The sequence below is a fragment of the Tamandua tetradactyla genome, chromosome 22 (assembly GCF_023851605.1).
Source record: "Tamandua tetradactyla isolate mTamTet1 chromosome 22, mTamTet1.pri, whole genome shotgun sequence".
NCBI lineage: Eukaryota > Metazoa > Chordata > Mammalia > Pilosa > Myrmecophagidae > Tamandua > Tamandua tetradactyla.
Window position 1 is genome coordinate 27,265,548 of NC_135348.1, and position 21,969 is coordinate 27,287,516.

General features: G+C 38.1%; 1 protein-coding gene across 1 annotated transcript in view; it reads left to right on the forward strand.

The window, feature by feature from the left end:
• Positions 1–21,969, forward strand: part of TBC1D9 (TBC1 domain family member 9) — a 146,614-nt gene that overhangs the window by 63,005 nt on the left and 61,640 nt on the right. Inside the window, exon 3 of the mRNA XM_077139967.1 lies at positions 18,232–18,350. Within this exon, the coding sequence (XP_076996082.1) occupies positions 18,232–18,350 (119 nt within the window). The remainder of the gene's footprint in view (positions 1–18,231; positions 18,351–21,969) is intronic.

A 21,969-nucleotide genomic window follows, 5' to 3' on the forward strand; every position in this document is an offset into this window, starting at 1 on the left:
CACATTGAGAACTTTGATGTTCAGATTCAAGGAATCAAAACCTTCCTAAGTGATGACTCTTTTCACTCATACCCAGAATGCTGTCACAGTTCTCTTTGGTTGCTGCAACAACATGCCAGCAATTCTAGCCTACAGAAGAGCATTTTGCTTGATGGTTTGTATAGAAAATTGTACTACTTGTTATCTCCAAGAACATTAAGAAATTTGTCCAGCCAGTTTGCTGGGCTGGTTGTACCATCTGTCGTATTTCTGCCTCTCTTCCCTACCCATCAACTGGCTATTTTGCAGGTAGGGACCCAGACTAGTTCAGATCTGCTCCCCACTGCTGGTCTTTTGGGGTTGGTGCCTCAGAAGCAAGAGTGAGCTCAGTCCTCTGTCCTCCATGGCCTTGGGTGGCAGAGGTAGAAAACAACGCATTTGGGTCTTTCCCCATTGTAGAGGGTTCTGACAGCAAGAAGGATATACAGCCTCAGAGGGAATAAAAATACATAGAAATGCAGGTAATTTCAAAGTCTTGTCTAAAGAGAGGAACTCTTGGGGACAGCTCAGGAGAAGAATTAGAAACCGAAAGAAAGAGCTATTAGCATTTCCCTCTGGTTACAGCTGACCTCCTGACAGGACTTATAAAGGAAATGAAGTAAAGGGCAGTGTGTTTGATGGACACCTCATGGGTAACAGCCCTGAAGAGGGCACTTAATTTTGGCTGCCTGTTGATTTAGTTTCTCTTTCTTACCATTCCAGAATCTCAGCCAGGTCTCTGTAGTCATTTGGTTTCAGAACTAGAAGATACATCAGCTGTCATCTTAACCAGCCCTCTTACTTGCCTCTGGGCATAGAGGCAAAGTCAATAACACAAGTTCACATCACCGGTTACAGCTGGTTGTTAGTGAAGGAGCTGGGACAGAATCCATAGGTCTTTCTGTCCCAGCCCAATACTTTTTTTTTTTTGCATGGACAGGCACCGGGACTTGAAACCGGATCACTGGCATGGCAGGCGAGAACTCTGCCTGGTGAGCCACCGTGGCCCGCCCCTAATACTTTTTAAACAGCTCTATGCTGGCTTTTTTTTTTTTTTTGATGACTAAACATTCTTTTAGGCAGCAGCTGGTAAGACCAGAGTTTAATTAAACATTTCTAACTGGTGATGTTCCTACTATTTCCCTACCATAGATGGAGAAAATGTTGGATAATTTAGTTGCCTTTTGCATGAGATATAATGTGGAAGTTGGGAGGTATTTTTGTAATCCTTTCTTGGCCTGTGTATCTCAAGAACTATTCTTGTATCCTTGGAAACACAGCACATACAAAAATAAACTGGCCTTTTTTATTTAAACAATACATGTTCATTGCAGAAAATTAAAAAATATAGATAAGCAAAAAGAATAAAAAAGAAAAAAGTCATAATTCCACATCACAAATCCTCATTATTTCTTTCTCTCTGGATATATTGACTTCCAGGATTTTCTCAAGTTATATATGTACATGTGTATACATATGTGTGTTTGTGTGTGGTGTGTATGTATGTATATATACTTTATGTATAAATATATATATGTGCATATGTGCATATATATATACTTTGTATACATGTATACATCCGTGTGTACATGTAGACACACACATGTGTATTTAAAAGCAAATAAAATGAAGATTTCGATTAATCTATTGAAGATACTTTCCAATGTCAAAAAAATTTTTATAATGTTGATTTTAATAAGTTGATAGTATTTTACTGTGTGTATAACATAATTTATGTCATATATAACTAATATGCTGTTGTTGGGAATCTGGAGTTTTCTCCCCTAATGTTACTAAATTTTGAATAACCATCAGATGAATATCTTCCTAAGAAAATCTTTCCATATTCCATTACTGATCACGTAATGTTTCTAGCATTAGATATATGCTGAGTCAAAGAATGTGCACATATTCAAGGATTTTAGTATCTCTAACCCATTTGTCCTCCAGAGAGAGAGCCATTTACACTTTCACCAGCAGTGTAGGAGAGTGGCGTGGCACTTTAAAAATAAAGTAAGGTCATCAACCTTTGACTGTTACTGCCATGGCTAGAAGATTTACCTGAGCCTCTCTTTTCTGAACGTGATCATAACGCTATGAGCATATTGTTATGTTCCATAAGAGATTATAAGCAAGTTATGTAAGAAGCTTATAATGGTTATGTAGGAGTTGTTGTAAGCATATCTTACTTCAATAATACATGCACTATGTAATCCGAACATAATGGCGCCAGGGCCAGGGAGACATCTGCTGAATGTGTGTTCATCAGGCAGTGGTTCGCAGCTCTTTTCTTAGTATCCAGAACTTCAGAAATTAGAAATATCTTCTGCACCACATTTCAAGATGAGGCCTTTGTGTTCTGTTGCTTATGATGGTGATAGTAAGAACAACTGTTTATTTAGTGCTTTCCGTGTTCTAGGCCTGTGTTAAGGACTTAGATATGTTATCTTAATTACCAGCACAAACCAATGTAGTAGGTGGTATAACTTACATAATATTACAGATATGTAATATTAAAGAATGAAGCACGAAGGTTAGGTTATTTGTCCAGGGTCACACAGCTAGTACAAGGCATTGTGGAGATTTGAAATCAGGTGTGTGGTTTTTTTGTTTTTTGTTTTAAACATCAAAGACTAGTCTGAACCATATAATACTATCTCCCTTTGTTTATTCTCACCTCTCTTTTTACTAACTCCCATTTATAAAATATGATAGGACGTGGTAAAGTGTAGCAATTAAGAGTGTAGACTTTAGAGCCAGACAAATCTGGATTTGATAAGAAATGTGGCCTCCCTAAGCCTCAGTTTTCTTCTCTATAAACAGGTTTATAACCAGGCTTTATCAGGATTCCTGTGAAGTCACACGGGACAATGTGTCTAGAGTTAAAGCATGGTGCCAGGGCACTTGGTAAGCACAAACAAATAATAGATAACATTATCATCATGCTATTTAACCCATTTATGATTATAGCTTTAATTAGATGTGGATTTTTTTTTTCTATACTGTATGGCGGGGATCACATTTCATTCTTTTTCCATGTGAGTATCCCGTTACAGCAGCACCATTTGTTGAATTTTTGTTTGTTTGGTTTTTCGTTTGTTTGTTTGGGAAGTGCATGGACCAGGAATCGAACCCGTGTCTCCCACATGGCAGGCAAGAATTCTACCACTGAACCACCCTCGCATCCCGTAGGTGTGGATTTTTTTAAAGTGTGTTTCCTTTTTGGTTTCTCAGAATCTTTCAGACTCCCACATTACTTCCAAGTTTTGTCTTTTGCCATCTCCAGATACCTCTTCTGGGTATGGAGATTACGAAGGTGACCTCGTAAACCAGGGGCAGCTAGGTGCTCTTCCAGCGTATCGACTATTCCTCCTGTCTTCGTTGGTATTGCAACTTCAAAATGTCCATCTTTGTGGGCCACATCGTGTTTGGATAAGGCTGCAAAATAGACAGTGCCTTCATATGGTTTCCTTTATTGGAGGAGCTTCAAGTGTTACTCATTTGAGGACTGGAACAGCTGGGGGATTCAGACAGCCTGTACTGGCCTGAAAGTACAAGGTTGAGACTTTTGAAACCGTAGGAGGTATAGGGAGTTCATTTTGTGTGTGCTGTGCCCGGTGATTTTATTTTTGTATGCACATCCAAATGTTTACCTACACATGTGCATATACACTCCTCACCCATCCCCACCCCCCGCCCCACCCCGTGATCAGTGACAACTGGCCCCCTTGGTTACTCTGGAATTTGGATTTTTAAGTCTGTGTTGTAGTCTCAGAACCAAAATATAATGATAATCAGTTATCACAAAAGAAATATCCAGTGAATTTCTCCCAGTGGGTTCTGAAGCCTATTTTTGAATCCTCAGAAGCTAGATATGATAGAATCATTTTGTGGTTCATCTTAATGCTGCTTCTTTTTTTTTCAAAGAGACTTTAAGTTGCATTTCAAAAACTGGATGAGAAATTGGACTAGGACAATTTCGTATTTCCTTCATCATTAGATGGCATTTAAAAGTTGCCCGAATGTATGCACAGGGGCCTGTGGCTAATATTCTAACAAATTGCTCTGAGTGATAAAAAATTTTCTTTTTTCCAAAATTAATTTCTAAGTAATCTTAAGCCCATCAAATATTAATCTAGTTTGCACCATTGCAGAATGTTTTAGTTTGCATTTCCTGGAGGATTTTCATATCTGACACTACCGGCTTTCTTTATTGTTCCATCTGATTCCAAAGTCAGGTCAGATTGTTTTTCCTGCCGTATTTCACTATATTGGGCCCTTTTTAGAAAATTGACCACAAGCCCTTCCTTTCTTGTCTTCTGAGCATCTAACACCCTTTGCTCAAACTTCTGAGTAAATAGAGCAGTCCCGCTTCAGAGTCCTGGCAAAGGTGCTTCATGCTCTCTCACTTTAAACAACATTATCAAAATAATTCCAAGCACTTTTACTTATTTACTTGAGAAAAAAAGAGCCATTTGTAAGAAACATTTAGGATTCAAATATCCCTCTTTTAGAATATCACTGGTTCTTAAACTGTGGCCCAGAAAAAGTGGCAGTTGCTCTGTAACTGTAAACAGAGCATTTACTCTGTAACCTCTGAGAGTTAACTTGGGCCATTAATGGACAGAAGCAGCTACCTGCTTCCAGAAATACTTTTTAAGGGATTGGTATCTTCAGAATTCATATTGTCTGTTGGGGAGAGAATCAGTCCTGCCTTATGGGTATCCTCAGACTTCTAGTCTACAGAACCTGAAGCCTGTTCAGAAAATCTGGTACATTTGTGCGGTAAAGGTTTTATTTGGGAGTACTTTTACATTATTCTCCCTGGAATATATATATATATATATATATATATGTATATATATATATATATACATGTTTTTTTTTTTTTTTTTTGCATGGGTGGGTACCAGGAATCAAATCTGGGTCTCTCGCATGGCAGGTGAGAACTCTGCCACTGAGCCACCATGGTCTGACCCATTGTTCAATTCTTGAGCTACTATTGGTTGAAGGCATTTGTATCTTTTTCTTTCCCCAAATAGTATATTGTGATAAGGGTTCCATATAATGGTAAACAAAGTCCTTACTTATTTGGAATCCAGTGTTCTGGAAATCTTGAAATGATAGGTCTGGTTGTAGAGAGAAAAACCTACAAAATTTCCTGGTAGTACAGAAGCAGATGTGAAGCACCAGGTAAGCTGAAGGAGTTGAGGAGCTCAAGATGACAAGGATTTACAGTCCGAGCACCTCTCCTAAGGATAGCAGCAAAGAGCCTCATGGTAACTTAAAAGACCAGCCTTGTCGTATGACGTTGAGAAGTGTGGGAGAAACAACGAGTCGTGGAGGACAGAAGAGAAACAGCACAAGCATTAGCAATCTGAATGGGGCCAGTGGTGGTAACAGGAGAAAGAGGTGTGGGTATTTGGGTCCCTGGGAGAAAAGAAGAGAGAAAAGAGCCGGTGGTGAAAATAGTATTGGGTGATAGAAAGTAGATATTATAGAAATGATGGACAGTGAGGCAGGATGGAGAGCAGGAGGTACTAGGGCAGCAGAGAAGGTAATAGGTGGGGAAACAGTGGTCACAGTAAACTTGTACTTTTCAATCCTATAGCCTGAGAATACACAGCTGGCTATTTGAAATCAGAGGGAGAGGGAGCACATCAGCAAATTGACCTTCATATAATGCCAGTGAATATAATTGACAGGAATAGATGTTTGATGAATGAGCATGTGCGTGCATACACTGTTTCTGCTGTGGGGAAGTGTATGTGGGTGGGAGGATACACCTGCATGAATATGTGAATAAATATAGCTTTGAAAACAGTGTGTGCCATACTGAAGGCAACCTTTTCTGCCTTCAGCCTTATAGTTAATGGAGTTTTCTATCACTGACAACCCAGCAATAGCAAGGCTGAACTGATTACAATGACAGGGTGAAACAACTCCAAAGTCGAGTAACTGGTGTGATGACCTAATAAAGAGCAGACATGGTGAGATACTGGTTAACAACTAGAATGCTCTGGCTGAGCCAAGGGCATGTGAAAACCAGCATCTGGAGTGCACATCTGAGATCAATATAGGCAGGGGCAGATGAGAGGCAAATGCATAGACTGGAAATTGTGCCAAATGGACCTGCAGAAGCTCGGTAGTCCCATGGGTCCCCAGGAGTGTCTCTGTCTTAAGATGCAGTACCTCTGACAGTGCCCAGATGGGGCGGCTGGGTGGAAGTTGCATGCATGGCTGTCATTTACTCTGTGCAGGACTCCATCTGTATCTACAGTACATCACAGCTAATGATGGCAGTGATGTATTTATAGGTAGGGGAAGGTTTAGTTTGTCCAGAAATTATTCCATTCAATACTCAAAATTATTACTTTTTTATTAAAGCAGTTGTAGGTTTAGAGAAAATTTATGTGAAAAGTAAGGAGTTCCTGTATACTCTCACCCCAACACACACACACACACAGTTTTCCCTGTTATTAATATTTCACATTAACATGATACCTTTAGAATAGTTGATGAGAAAGCATCATTATAATTATATTATTAACTGTAAAGTATTGACTCTAGCCCACAGTTCACATTAGGGTTCAGTCTGTGTTGTAGAGTCTGTGGGTTTTTAAAAATGTTTATTCAGGTTATACAGCCTAAAATGTCCCATTTTAACCATTTTCAAAATAGAATTCAGTGGTGTTAACTACATTCCCAATATTTTGCTACCATCAACACCATCAGTTTCCAAAACATTTCCATCACCTCAAACAGAAACTTGATACGAATTGAGCATTAAGTTCTGATTCCCCATCCCTACCCCTGCCCCTGATAACCTGTATTCTAATTGCCGCTCTGTGATTTTGATATTCTGATTATTTTATATGTGATCGTATAATATTTGACCTGTGTCTGGCTTATTCCACTATGTTTTCCTTTAGTTCTTTGAATATATTTAAGATGACTTTTTTAAAAGTCTTCCCTTGGCATGTCCAAAGCCTTCTTTGTTGATGGTTTCTGATGTTTTATCTTGTTCCTTTGGATGGGCCGTTTTTTTTCCTCTTTGCTTGTCTTGTTATCTTTTGTTGCACACTGCACCTTTAATATTTTAATGTGTTAACTCAGGAATTTAGTCCCCAGAATGTCTCTTCCTTAAGCTTGTATACAGCTAGTAATAGGACAGAGATTTCCTTGAGCACCAGAAGCTAATGAAAACCAACCAACCTAAAACATACCTTTCAGAGTCTTTGCAAATGGGCTCTGTGTTGGTTGGTGTTCTCCTTCAGAGTTTAGCCCTCTTACCAAAAAGATCAGGCTGAGGCAAAAGTCAAGGTCCTCTTTGTCTTTCCTGAACTGCATCTTGTCTTGGGCATGTGCCTCTGGCCTTAGGAATTCCCAGTTAACAGGTATCTGCATGACCCCTCTTCTCCCTATGAAATACACTTTTCCTCTTTCCTGGTGCTTTATTGTAGATCTTAAAGCTTAAAGGTAATCCTTTGCCACAGGCCAATGGAATTTGATTGTTTCTTACATGGATTTATCTATCTGCAACTGCTTCTGTCTGCAGGGCAAGTTCTGGGAGGGCAAACCAAAGACTCAGGCTGATACCAGACAGTAACTGATATGCAGGCACCAAGTATGTTCATAGGGGTTACTCTGCTCCCTCTAGAATGGGGCCAGGGACCCACACTGATAGCACAGGCTAGTGCCGCACCTTGCTGGGTAGCGGGTGGAGGAAGGGCCAGCATGGGGGAAGGGCCAGCATGGGTGCCTGAAGTATTTCCTATTTTTTTTTAACTTTTTTTTATTTTGAAATATAACATATAAACAAAGAAAAGGAAAAGCAATAATTTTACAAGTACACTCCAACAAGCAGCAACAGAACAGCTTTCATAGTCTGGTATACGTTACCATTCCACAATTTCAGTGTATTCACAGTTTCAGTGTTTGGTTGCTCCAAAACACTGGAAGCTCAAAGAAATACCAGTATAGTGATTCAGCAGTCATACTCATTTGTTATATCCTATCTTCTCTGTTATAATTCCTCCTTCTCCTTTGATCCTTCTCCCACTCTTTAAGGATCTTTGGGCTATGTCCTTTCTAACTTTTTCATATTGAAAAGGGGTGTCAATAATTTAGGATGGGAGATAGAATTCATTGATATTCTTGGAGAGACTGGTCCCTCTGGGTTTCAGGGTTTATCTAATCTAAGAACCTTCTGGAGGTAATGGGTTTTAGGAAAGTAAACTTAGTGCATGAAACTTTTATAGAGTATCAGTTAGAGCCTTAGGTGTTTTTTAGAGTTAGTAGGCATGATTTTGGTTGGGGTTTGGCAAAGCATGGCAATCAGCAATATCAAGCAATAGCTTGCATAAGAGCAATACCCTCTCAACTCTATTTGATCTCTCTTAGCCACTGATACCTTATTTTATTATACTTCTTTCTCATTCTTGGTCAGAAAGGCATTGTTGATCCCACAATGCCAGGGCCAGCCCATCCCAGGGAGTCCTGTCCCAGGTTCTCAGGGAGACGTTCACCCATGAATATCATGTCCCCTGTAGGGAGGAGGGTAATGATTTTCCTTGCAGAGGTGGGCTGAGGAGGAGGGGGAGGGGAGAGAGAGAGAGAGAGAGGCCACACTTGGTCAACTAAAGTGTTTCCTGGAAGCAACTCTTAGGCATGATTATAGGTAGTCTTAGCTTACCACTATAGAAATAAGTTTCATAAGGGCAAGTCTCAAAATCAAGAGCTTGAGGGTAGTGTGACGGTGGCTCAGTGGCAGAATTGTCTCCTACCTTGCCTGAGACCCAGGTTCGATTCCTGGTGCCTGCCCATGCAAAAAAAAAAAAAAAAAAAAAAAAAAATCAAGGTCTTGACCTATTTTCTTGGGAGTCCCTAAAGTTTAAGAATGCTCAAACTCAGTGGTTTTCCAGACAGGAAAATTTAATAGTTCCATATTATTTCTTCACTTCCAAAGGGACTGTACTGATACTTTTTAATTATCAGCCCACCATAATCTAGGATTTCTCTGGGTATTACATTAAAATATACAGGATTACAAGGCCTTGTTCCTGTTCTGGTCTCTACATGTTTGGGTTGTTTAGTAAGCTATCCAGACAGGCTGATTTAGATTGTGTGTTGCAGAAAATTCAGGGTCTAGACATCATAAACCTCTCTGCCTTTAGCTTCATACAGTAGGTGAACATACACAATTATCTTTCGTCCTGTATTCTGATTTTTCTTAGTCCCAGTCAGATCAGGTTCATGTTTATCTCTAATTGAAGTCCGATATCTTTTTTGTTTACTTTAACTATTGTACGTAACAGTGTTGACTTTCAGAGCTGGAGAACCCCAGCTCTGAATCTTAGGTGTCACAGAGGTACTCAAAGTTCCAGCAAAATACCAGTTTATACACATGTAGTTCTGTGTCTCAGAATTTAGAAATACACTTTTGGACCAAGTATGGCTGCTGAAATAGCTTGCAATCTAGGCTCCAATTTTCTTATAAGTATTTTCTGGCTTATTTTGCACAACACATTGTCCCCAGGGTTCATTCAGTTCATTTTATGCCTCATGACAACATTCCTTTTTGTAGCCACACACTATTCCATCTATATGTAGATACCTTTATATATTTCATCTAGTCTTTCAGCTTCTCAGTCATTGTATAGCTAATGAAGATAAACATCTCTTTATGTGCCATTTAGCCATTTGTATTTGCTTTCCCCCATCTCTAGCGTGTGTATCTCTAGGTCCCCATATTTTACAGTGTAAACCTTTGAGATTACCTTTACCAAAAACACAATTGCAAAATCATACAGTATCTATACTTTTGTGTCTGACTTACTTCACTCAACATTATGTCCTCTAGGTTCATCCGTGTTGTCATATGTTTTAGGACTTCATTTCATCTTATTGTTTCATAATATTCCAGCATATGTATATACCCCATTTTATTTATCTACTTGCCTGTTGATGGGCACTTGAATTGTTTCCATCTTTCGGCAATTGTGAAAAGTGTCACTGTGAACATCGGTGTACAAATGTCCACTGGTGTCACTGTTTTCAGCTCTTCTGTGTATATACTGAATATTGGTATTCCTGAGTCATAGGGCAACTCGATATTTAGTTTTCCACAGTGGCTGCACCATTGTACATTCCTGCCAGCAGTGAATAAGTGTCCCAATTTCTCCACACCCTCTCCAACATTTGTAGTTTCCTGTTTTTTAATTGCAGCCATTCTTTTAGGGGTGAGGTGATATCTCATTGTTGTCTTGATTTGCATTTGCCTTATAGCTAATGAAGGTAAACATCTCTTTTTATGCCTTTTAGCCATTTGTATTTGCTCTTTGAAAACAAGTCTTTTCATATGCTTTGCCCATTTTATAATTCAGTTGCTTGTTCTTTTATTGTTGAATTGTATGATTTCTTTATGTACACAGGTTATCAAACCTTTATCCATCATGTGGTTTCCAAATATTTTTTCTCTTTAAGTTGGCTGCCTCTTAACCTTTTTGACAAAGTCCTCTGAGGCACAGAAGCTTTTGATTTTAAGGAGTTCCCATTTATCAATTTTTTCTTTTGTTGCTTGTGCTTTGGGTGTAAAGTTTAAGAAGCTACTTCGTATTTCCAGGACTCGAAGATGTTTCCCTGTATTTTCTTCCAGGAGTTTTATGGTACTGCCTTTGCATTTTTGTCTTTAATCCATTTTGAATTAATTTTTGTATGAGGCATAAGGTAAGGGTCCTCTTTCATTCTTTTGGCTATTGATATCCAGTTCTCCCATGTCCATTTATTGAAGAGACTATTCTGTCCCAGTTCAGACCTGGGTACCTTTCTGAAAATCAGTTGACCATAGATTTGGTGGTCTATCTCAATACTCTCAGTTTGATTCCATTGATCAATCTTTCAGTCTTTATGCCAGTACCATGCTCTTTTGACCACTGTGCCTTTACAATAAGCTTTAAAGTGAAGAACTGTTAGTCTACCACTTTGCTCTTCTTTTTTAGTAGATCTTTAACTATTCAGGGTCTCTTTCCTTTCCAAACAAATTTGATAACTAGTTTTTCCAAGTATTCAAAGTAGGTTGTTGGAATTTTGATTGGTATTGCTTTGAATCTGTAGGTCAATTTGGGTAGAATTGGCATCTTAACATTACTCAAACTTCCTATTCATGAGCATGGGATGTCTTCTCAGTCATTTAGGTCTTCTTTGATTTCTTTATCAATGTTTTGTAATTTGTATTCTGTGTACAATTCCTTGGATATCCCTGGTCAAGTTTATTCCTAGATACTTGATTTTTTGGTTGCTATTTTGAAGGAATTTTTCCTTAATTGTCTCCTCAGTTAGGTCATACACAGGTATAGAAATTATTTCTGTACATTAATCTTGTAACCTGCCACTTTGCTCAATTTGTTTATTAGTTCAAGTAGCTTTGTCATAGATTTCTCAGGGTTTTCCAAGTATAGGATCATGTCATCTGCAAATAATGAAAGTTTTACTTCTTCATTTACAAGTTGGATGCTTTTTGTCCTGCCTGATTGCTCTAGCTGGAACTTCTAGTACAATGTTGAATAATATTGGTGACAATGGGCATCCTTGTCTTATTCCTGATCTTAGGGGAAATGCTTTTAATCTCTCATCATTAAGTATGATGCTGGCTATGGGCTTTTCATATATGCCCTTTATATGATATTGAGGAAGTTTTGTTCTGTTCCTACCATTTGAACTATTTTTATCAGAAAAGGATGCTGAATTTTGTTGAATGCTTTTCAACATCAGTTGATATACTGGTGATTTTTCTCTTTCAGTTTCTTAATGTGCTGTATTACATTGATTTATTTTCTTATGTTGAACCACTCTTGCATTCTTGATGTAAACTCCACTTGGTCATGATATATAATTCTTTTCATTTGTCATTGGATTCGATTTGCTAGTATTTTGTTGATAATTTTTGCATCTGTGTTCATTAAGGAGATTGGTCTGTAGTTTTCCTTTCTTGTAGAATCTTTATCCAGTTTTGGTATTAGAGTGATGCTAGCTTCATAAAATGAGTTAGGTAGGATTCCTTTTTCCTCAGTTTTTTGGAAGAGTTTGTGCAGGATTTTGTGTTAGTTCTTTTAGAACATTTGGTAATATTTCCCTGTGAAGCTGTCTGGTTCTGAGCATTTCTTTGCAGGAAGATTTTTGATGAATGATTGAATCTCTTTATTGTAATTGTTTTGTTGAGATCTTCTATTTCTACTTGAGTCAGTATTGATAGTTTGTGTGTTTCTAGGAATTGTCCATCTTATATAAGTTGTCTAGTTTGTTGGCGTATAGATGTTTATAGTATTCTCTTATGATTTTTTAAAATATCTTCAGAATTCATCATAATGACCCCCCATATCTGATTTTGTTTTTTGCATCCTCTCTCTTTTTTAATTTTTCATCAATTTTATTGATTTTTCTCAAAGAACCAAATTTCAGTTCTGTTGCTTCTTTCTATTTTTTTTTTTTTTTGTTGTTCTCCAATTTGCTTATTTCTGCTTTAATCTTTGTTATTTCTCTCTGTCTATTTGCTTTGGGGGTAGTTTGCTGTTCTTTCTCTACTTTCTCCAGGTGAGCAGTTAAGCCCTTAATTTTTGCTCATTCTTGTTTTTCACTATAAGCATTTAAGACAATAGATCTCCCTCTCAGCACTGCCTTTGTCACATTCCATAAGTTTTGATATTTTGTATTTTCATTTGTCTCCAGATTAACCTATTTCTCTAGCAATTTTTTTTGATCCGCTGATTATTTAAGAATGTTTTGTTTAATCTCCATATACATGTGAAAGTTATGTTTTTTTAGTGATTATTAATTTCCAGCTTTATTCCACTGTGGTCAGAGAAAATGCTTTAGATAATTTCAGTCTTAAATTTATAAAGCCCTGTGTTCTAGTTTGTTAGCTGCCAGAATGCAATATACCAGAAACAGAACAGCTTTTAAGAAGGGGAGTTTAATAAATTGCAAGTTAACAGTTTTTAGCCATGGAAATTTCCCAATTAAAGCAAGTCTATAGAAATGTCCAATCTAAGGCATCCAGGAAAAGATACCTTGATTCAAGAAGGCTAATGAAATTCAGGATTTCTCTCTCAAGTGCAAAAGCACCCAGCAAACACAGTCAGGGTTTCTCTCTCATCTGAAAGGGCACATGGCGAACACAGCATCACCTGCTAGCTTTCTCTCCTGGCTTCCCATTTCATGAAGCTCCCTGAAAGGCATTTTCCTTCTTCATCTCCAAAGGTTGCTGACTGGTGAACTCTCTGCTTCTCATGACTATGTCATTCTCTGTTCTCTCTGAATCTCCTGGCTTTCTCTCTTGTTGTTCTTTTTTATAGGATTCCAGTAAACTAATCAAGACCCACCTAGAGTGGGTGGAGATACATTTCCATCTAATCCATCATAACAGCCACTCTTGATTGAGTCGTATCTCCAGGGAGATGATCTAATTACAGTTTCAAACATACATTACTGAATAAGGATTAGGAGAAACAGCTGCCTTTACAAAATGGAATTAGGATTAAAACATGGCTTTGCTTGGGTACATACATCCTTTCAAACTGGCACACCCTGTTTTTTGTGCCAGTATATGATCCACACCAGAGAACATTCCATAAGCACTAGAGAAGAATGTATATCCTGATGTTTTGGGGTGTAATGATCTATGTATGTCTACTAGGTCTAATTCATTTATTGCATTGCTTAAGTTCTCTATTTCCTTACTTATCCTCTGTCTGGTTTTATCTATAGTAGAGAGTGGTTATTGAGACCTCCACTATTCTTGTTGAAATGCCTATAGCTCCCCTCAGTTTTGCCAATGTTTGGACCTCCTTCATTGGGATCATAAGCATTAATGATTGTTATTTCCTCTTGGTGCATTGACCTTTTTATTAATATGTAGTTTTCTTCTTTGTCTCTTATGACATCTTTACATTTATACTCTATTTTGTCTGATATTAGTATAGCCATTCCTGCTTTCTTTTGGTTACAGCTTGCATAGAACATCTTTTTCCATCCTTTCATTTTAAACTGATTTGTATCTTTGGGTCTAAAATGTTATCTCTTGTAAAAGATATTTAGATGGACTCTATTTTTTAATCCATTCTGCCAATCTGTGTCTTTTAATTAGTCTATTTAGTCCATTAACATTCAAAGTCATTCTTGTAAAAGTATTTCTTGAATCTAGCAATTTAACCTTTAGTTTTTATTTGTCAGAACTATATATTCTCTCTCTCTCTCTCTCTATCCTTTGAATTATTCTTACTGGTACTCTTCAATTCTGTGCCGTCCTCCAGACCTCCTTCTCCTGTCTTTTTTCTTCAGCTAACCGAACAGTATAGCTTATAGGGCAGGTCTCTTATTGACTAATTCTCTCAGTCTTTGTTTGTCTTTGAAGATTTTAATCTCTCCCCCAATTTTGAAAGACAACTTAGCTGAACACTGAATTCTTGGCTGGAAGCCTTTCTCATTCAGGATCTTAAACATATCATACCCACTGCCTTCTTACTTCTGTGGTGCCTGTGGAGCAGTCTGAACTCAGTTTTATGTGGTTTCCCTTATATGCAGTAGATCATTTTTCTCATGCTGCTTTCAGAACTCTTTGTTTCTCTTCAACATTTGACAATCTGATTAGTATGTGTCTTGGTGTAGGCTATTTGGATTTATTCTATTTGGAGTTCATTGGGCCTCTTTGATTTGCATATTTACATCTTGTATAAGGACTGGGAAGTTTTCTCCAATTATGTCTTCAACTAGCCTTCCAAGCCCTTTTTTCTTCTCTTCTCCCTCTGGGACTTCAATGACTATTATATTTGTGCACCTTTTGTTGTCTATAATTTCCCTGAGATCCAGTTCCATTTTTTTCCATCTTTCTTGCCATTTGTTCTCTTATGCTATCTAGTTCATTGTTCTGTCTTCTTGCTCACTTATTCTTCCTTCCATTTCTTTGAATCTGCTATTATGTCTCTAGTATATTTCCAATTTGTTCTACTGTATCTTTCATCTCTGTGAGATCTGCTGTTTTTCTATGTAACCTTTCAAATTCTTCTTTATGCTCTTCTAGTGTCTTTTTGATATCCTTTATTACTTTAAAAATATCTTTGAGTAAATTGTTCCATATTCTGTGTGCCCTCTGGTGTTTTGATTTCTTCCTGGATTTCCACATGCTTTGTGACTTTCTGTTGTGTTTGGGGCATTTGATTATCTTAATAAGGTTATTTTGCGAATTGGTTTCCTTCACTCATCTAAAGTTTTGCCTTGAAGTTCCTTTTGCACTTGGTTTGTCAGTAATTTCCCACTAAACCAAGGCCTGGATCTCAGGTAGGGGTGCAGTTCTACTTGATGGTCCATTAAAAGCCTGGCAGAGATGCACAGGTAGTTCAGTGACAGAACACTGCCTGCCTTATGGGAGATCCAGACTCAACTCCTATTCCATGCACAAAAAAGCAAAACCAACCAACAAACAAAACTCAGCAATAATAGGTCCTGACGCCAGAAGGAGATACTCCAAGATATACTGGGAAAAAATTCAGACTGGTGGCCACAGATAAGAAAGAGAAAAAATAAAATAAAATAAAATAATAAAACTGCAGACAAGGAATTTGCCAGACTGCGCTTTCCACTTCTTCCCAGCATATGGTGCTCCTGAGACACCTCCTCCCCTCAGGGCTGCCTCTCTTAGACCATAACAACTAGCTGGGCAAGATGATGTGCACAGCAGAGGGCTGCTCCTGGTGCACAGAAGTGGGATGTCTGTCCCAGGGTACAAGATAGGATAACTGATCACAACACCTGGTGGGGCAGCTGATCACAGTGTCCAGCAGGTCAGCTGGTCACAGTGCCTGGTGGATCCACTGCCTACAGTCCCAATGGAACAGCTATTCATGGTGCCCAGTGGAGTGACCTATCCCAGCACCCATGGGCTCAGCTTTTTGTTGTGGGTGGTAGGCACCCCTCTGGGCTCCCCACAGGTGCTGCCAGATGCAGGGCTGCATGAAGCGGCCCCCCAGCCAGCAGCTGGGGCAGGCTGGAGTGGAGGGGTGGTCCAGTCCTTTGGATCTGCCCTTCTTCACACGCTGCCACCCTGCTCTCCCCATCCTGATCCTCCCATCGCTCTCTACCAGGATCTCCCTATGGAACACCAAAGACCCTCTTCGATCACTCATGCCCTGGTACTGCAATCCCAGTCATTTTTTCTGCCCCGTCTCTTGTTGACCCATGGAGCAAGGGTGAAATCAGCCTTTTCCATCATCTTCCCAGAATGTCCTACTGTTTTTCAGTTGCATTTTCTTGAATTGGTACTCACCCAGTTACTGCAACCTTTAACCATTTTCCAGAGCTCTGGGAAAGATGGCTCTGACTGTTTTTGCTAGTTGTTCAGAAATTCCACTGGGGAACAGAACACTGGGGTATCTCATGCTACCATCTTTGTTGACCAGAAACCAAAACTCAAAATTTAAAAGTTTAAAAATGTTTTAAAGTTCTCTGGTAAACTCCAAGATGACTCATTCCCTAAATATCCCAAATAAGCATTGTCTTTTGCATTTGTGAAGGGTTTATTTTCAAAGTGTTTCTGCAGTCATTATCTCTGATGATTTTCACAGAATTGCTCTGAGATGGATAAGGGCTTTTTTTTTTTTCATTAATCTTCATTTTACATGTAAAGAATTTGAGACAGAGAGAGATTAAGCAAACTGTCTAAAGTTACCCATCTGGCTGGTGACAAAATGTGATGGGGATGCCAATTTCTGAATTCCATCTCTTGCCATGACATCATTAATATAGAGTCATTCTGTTGTTTCTATATGCAGTAGTCCTAAATGAGTGAGCTGTGAAAAATGCCCATGAAGAGATGAAAACAATCTTTTTTTGTGTGTTTCCACCAGACTGCCTCTCCAGTAAGAAATATGTCATCCTCTGCATAAGCATTTCAGTGTAGGCAAAACTTTGGTGTTTAGTTTTAAACTTAAATTTTGTTTTGTTTGTTTTATTTTGCCTCTCTTCAAAGAGTGGATCTGAACCCCCACCAAACACAGCCTCTCATTTTCTGAGTTCTTAGTTCTGCTTCTGCAGTTCTCAGAATCTTTGTAGATACATTTGAAACCTTCTTCCTTTCTTTGTCAGGCATCAGTGTGAGATTCCGAAATGTCTTGAATGGGAGATTCTGAAATGTCTTGAATTCCTGGTGACCATAGAAAGAAGACAGAAATCTGTGCTCTGATTTTAAGAAATCAGTTAAAAGATAATTTGGAAATCCAAGGAGATGCTTACAGTTTTTATTAGTGGAATTGCAAAATCGTTCTTTAATAGTGGAGTGAGTAGTGCATACGATTTATATATGTAATATGTGGGTGATTTGTAACAAACTGTTTTTCTGTAGGAACATTAACAACCTCAGAGCAAGATAAAAGGTGGAGGGAAATTACTCCAGTATCTCTGCAGCCACATCCTGCTGTTATCTTAGTTATGCCCTGCAGTTGTAAGCAGAAACAGGGTGAGGGTTATGTTTGCTACAAGGCTAGGATTGTTTAAATTTGGAGGTTGCCCAGTGAGGTGATTTATGCTCCTTATTTTACTGACCAAAATGTAGTGATTTAGTCAGAGGCTGCAAGGATGACTTCATCCCATTACATTTTCGAGGCAGCTGTGCTAGTGAGAGCCAGGCTTCTATTCCCTAGAGATAGTCCATTTTCACAACTCATTCATAATTGAAGTGAGTGAGGATAATTTTTTGCCCATTATAGGAAGCGGTTACATCAGCTCTCCAGTGGCATACCAAAGCTCTCATATTCTTGCAACTTAACAACTGTAACCTAGCATCGTACCAAGAGCTCTGCTAGCCTGTAAAATGCAGGTTCTAGGAGGGAGAAAAGAAAAGGGTAATGCTAAACTCTCAACCCAGAAAAGTGAATCTGAGAAAATGTTGCTGCCTTCTCATCTCAAATACTGTCCCAAGCACTTCTGGATCACCTGATCAGACATGAACGTAACATAGTATTTCCTCTTGGGATGACACATCTTTAAGTGTCTTCTGTGTGCAACAGTAACCTCCCCTCTGCAGGGAAACAGCATTTAGAGGTAGAGCTGTTGCAATGATCATCTCCAGCTGTTAGCATTGAACATTGATGAAGTGACCCTGGAATTTTAATTTCTTTGTTATGACCTCTGACACTTTTTATTATCATTTTTATATGTGTACAGGTGGTTCCAAGAAAGAAATCACCGAGCACTGGGAGTGGCTTGAGCAGAATCTACTGCAGACTCTCTCCATCTTTGAAAATGAGAATGATATCACCACATTCGTGAGAGGGAAAATACAGGTAGTGGAGTTTACAAAAAAAGAAAACAAACAAACTTTTAACTGGAAATAATTTCACACTTACAGAAAAGTTGTAAAAAGAAGAATATATAACACAAACCTGTGTCCCCTTTACCCAGATTCACCTGTTGTTAGCATGTGACCCCATTTACCTTTTCATTTGTGTGCTCACCACTCTCTATTTGAGAGAAATTTCCCCCTAAATCCTTCATTGTGTACTAATAAGGATAGTCCCTAAAATAATAGTACAGTTATCAAGTTCAGTATCTTTGACACTGATTATTGCTGTATTACTTTAATATTTGGTATATATTTCAATTTTGTTAATTGGCCTATAACATCCTTTATAGCGTTTTTTCCCACTCCAGTGTAGAATCCAGTCTAAGATGGTATTGCATTTAGTCTTTATGTCTCTTTATAGGCTCCTTCAATCTGAAACTTTTCTGCAGCCTTTCTTTGTCTCTTATGACATTGATGTTTTTTAAGTAGACAGTTTTGCTTTTTCAATAGAACATTCTTCCTTTTGTTTGTCAAATGATTCCTCATGATTAGATTCAGTTTATGCATTCCTGGATTGAGAATTCCGTGAGTGATTTTGTGTCCTCCTCAGAGTATCATTTCTACAAGTACATGATACACCTAAGTCCCTCATTGCTACTACACAATTTGGTCACTCAGTCACAATGTTATATAATTTCTCCACTGCATGATTACTAATTCTGCCTTTGCAAATAATAAACAATTTGTAATTTTCCATAGGAAAACACTTGAAGGCTATGCAAGTACCCTACTCCTTAATAAACATCTATTGACTTTTTTTTTTTTTTTTTTTTTTTTTTGCCTGTGATGGCTTGCAATCTTTGCTGTGATGGTTGCAAAATGATGACTTTCCTATTCTAGCAGTCTCTCCACATTTACCATTTGGCACCCAGTGTTCTGTAAGCAATACCACCCCCCTCCCCATTTATTTTCCTCTTTATTATTGATGTTGGCTCATAGATTCCTGTGTGTTTCAATGGCTTTTATTTCATTACTGGACTTGATTATTTTGGGTACTTACATTGTCCCAGACTTAGCTATGAAGGAGCCCCTACAAATTGTCTCCTGTGACACTATTATTATTTAAAAAAATTTTATTGCTCTAATATGATTTTCCATTTAACCACTTTCAAGTATACAATTCAGTGGTGTAATTATATTCACAATGTGCTGCCATCATCACCAACCTCCCATTATTTTTTTGAGCACTTCCTTTCTTCTTATATAACAAGATGTTCCAGGCTCATCTTATACCTTCCTTGCCCCAGCCCTAAGCATGTGAGCTGAATAAACATTTTAATTTGTTTTCAGCTTTAGGTTCCTTGCCTTCCCATCATTGTTAATTTGATTTTTTTGAAAATGTGAAATACTGGCATACTTTCAAAAGTCAAAAACTCCTTAAAAACTTCCACTCCCTTCTGCTTCCCCTCCACCTTTTCCAATATTTTATAACTATAAATAATGTTACATACATATTTTCATACATTTGTATTTTCTTATTGTTGGGAACGTATCATTAAGGTGAACTCCTAGAAGTGAGATTGCCAGGTCAAACGGTAAATGCACGTGTAGTTTGGCTATATAATACTGTATCTCCCCCCACCCCAAATACCTGGGACTCTATCATTTTGCATTCTTGATGCCCATTTTTCCACGGCCCCAAAGACAAAGTGTATTTTCAACGTTTTGAATTTTTGCCAATGTGATGGGTGAAAGATGATATTTTGGTATTGTCTTTTCTTTATATTATTATGAAAGAAACCGAACATATGTTTAAGGGCCTTTAAAAAAATGTTTTATTTTGAAATATTTTCAAATTTGCAAGGTAGTCGCAAAATAATATAAAACCCAAACACAGAGCACCAACATATCCCCATCCAGATACCCAGATCTACCAACATTTAACATTTTGCCATGTTTGCCATATTGTTCTATCTGTCTATCCATTTTGCCTATGATCCATCTGTCTATCTTTCTATCTATTTTGTAAACATTTGAGAGTAGGTTGTATACATTATTCTCCTTAGACACTTAATGCAACTAAGAACAAAGCTATTCATTTACGTAAGTGCCTTAAGTACAGTTATCAAGTTCAAGAAATGTAACACTGTTATAAAGCATATGGTCTACATTCCAGTTTTCTCATATGTCCCCAAAAGTCTTTTTGGTCATTTTTATCTCCCATTATTAGATCCAGTCCAGACTAGATCTGATAATGTGTTGCATTTAATTCTCACTGTCTCTTTTAATCTCCCTTTTTTTAAATTATGGAAATGTATATACCACCTAAAATTTCCCATCTCAACCACGGCCAAGCATGCAATTCACTGGGATTAGTCACATTCATAATGTTGAACTACACTCACCACTGCCCACTACCAGAGCTTTCCCATCACTGCTGATAGAAATCATATATCCATTATGCAATAATTCCCCCCTCCCTCACCCAAAGCCCCCACCCTTAGTAACCTCTACTCCACTTTCTGTCCCCATGAATTTGCATATCCTAGCTATCTCATATAAGTAGAATCATACAATTTCTGTCTGTCCTTTTTTGTGACTTATTTCACTCAACTTGGTGTCTTCCTGGTTCATCCGTGTTGTCACATGTATCAGAACTTCATTCTCTTTGTGTGTGTGTGTGTGTGTGTGTGGGTGGGTGGGTGCTGTAAGGTGGGGGCACATTTCATTATTTTTCCATGGGAGTATCTAGTTATTGCAGCACCATTTGTTGAATTTTTTGTTTCTTTGTTTTTGGTTTCTTTGTTTGTTTGGGAAGTTTATGGGCTGGGAATCGAACCCAGGTCTTCTGCATGGCAGGCAAGAATTCTACTACTGAACTACCCTCATACTCCCCTTCATTCTCTTTTAAGCTCAATATTTTTATATTGTGTTATATATCACATTCTGTTTATCCATTTATCTACTGACAGACATTTGTGTTGCTTCCACTTTTGGCTATTGTAAATAATGCTACTATAAACATTGGCACCCAATGTCTGCCCGAGTTCCTCCTTTCAGTTCTTTCAGGTATATACATAGAAGTGGGGTTGCTGGGTCATATGGTAACTCTGTGTTTAACTTACTGAGAAAGCGCCACCTTTTCCACAGTGGCTCCACCATTTTACATACCCACAAACAATATATTGGGGTTCCTATCTCTCTGCAGCATTGCTAGAACTTTTTATTTTCTATTTTCATCCATTTGTTTGTTTATTTTTATTTTTACAAATACACATTCCCCCTTCCCCTCTCTGCTCACACCTTTCTCCCCATACCTCCTTGCCTAGTAACCTCTAAACTGCTTTACATCTCTATGAATTTGCTATTTCTAGTCATCGCTTGTAAGTAATATCATACATTTTTGGTTCATTTGTGCCTTTCATAGTTCATAGCATATTATTTTCAAGGTTCTTCAATGTTGTCACACGTCTCATAACATCATTTTTTGTTATGGCAGAATAATATTCCATTGTACGTATGTACCACATATTGTTTATCATTTCATTTGTTGATGGATGCTTGAGTTGTTTTGGTTATTGTGAATAATGCTGCCATAAACATTAATGCATAAGTATCTG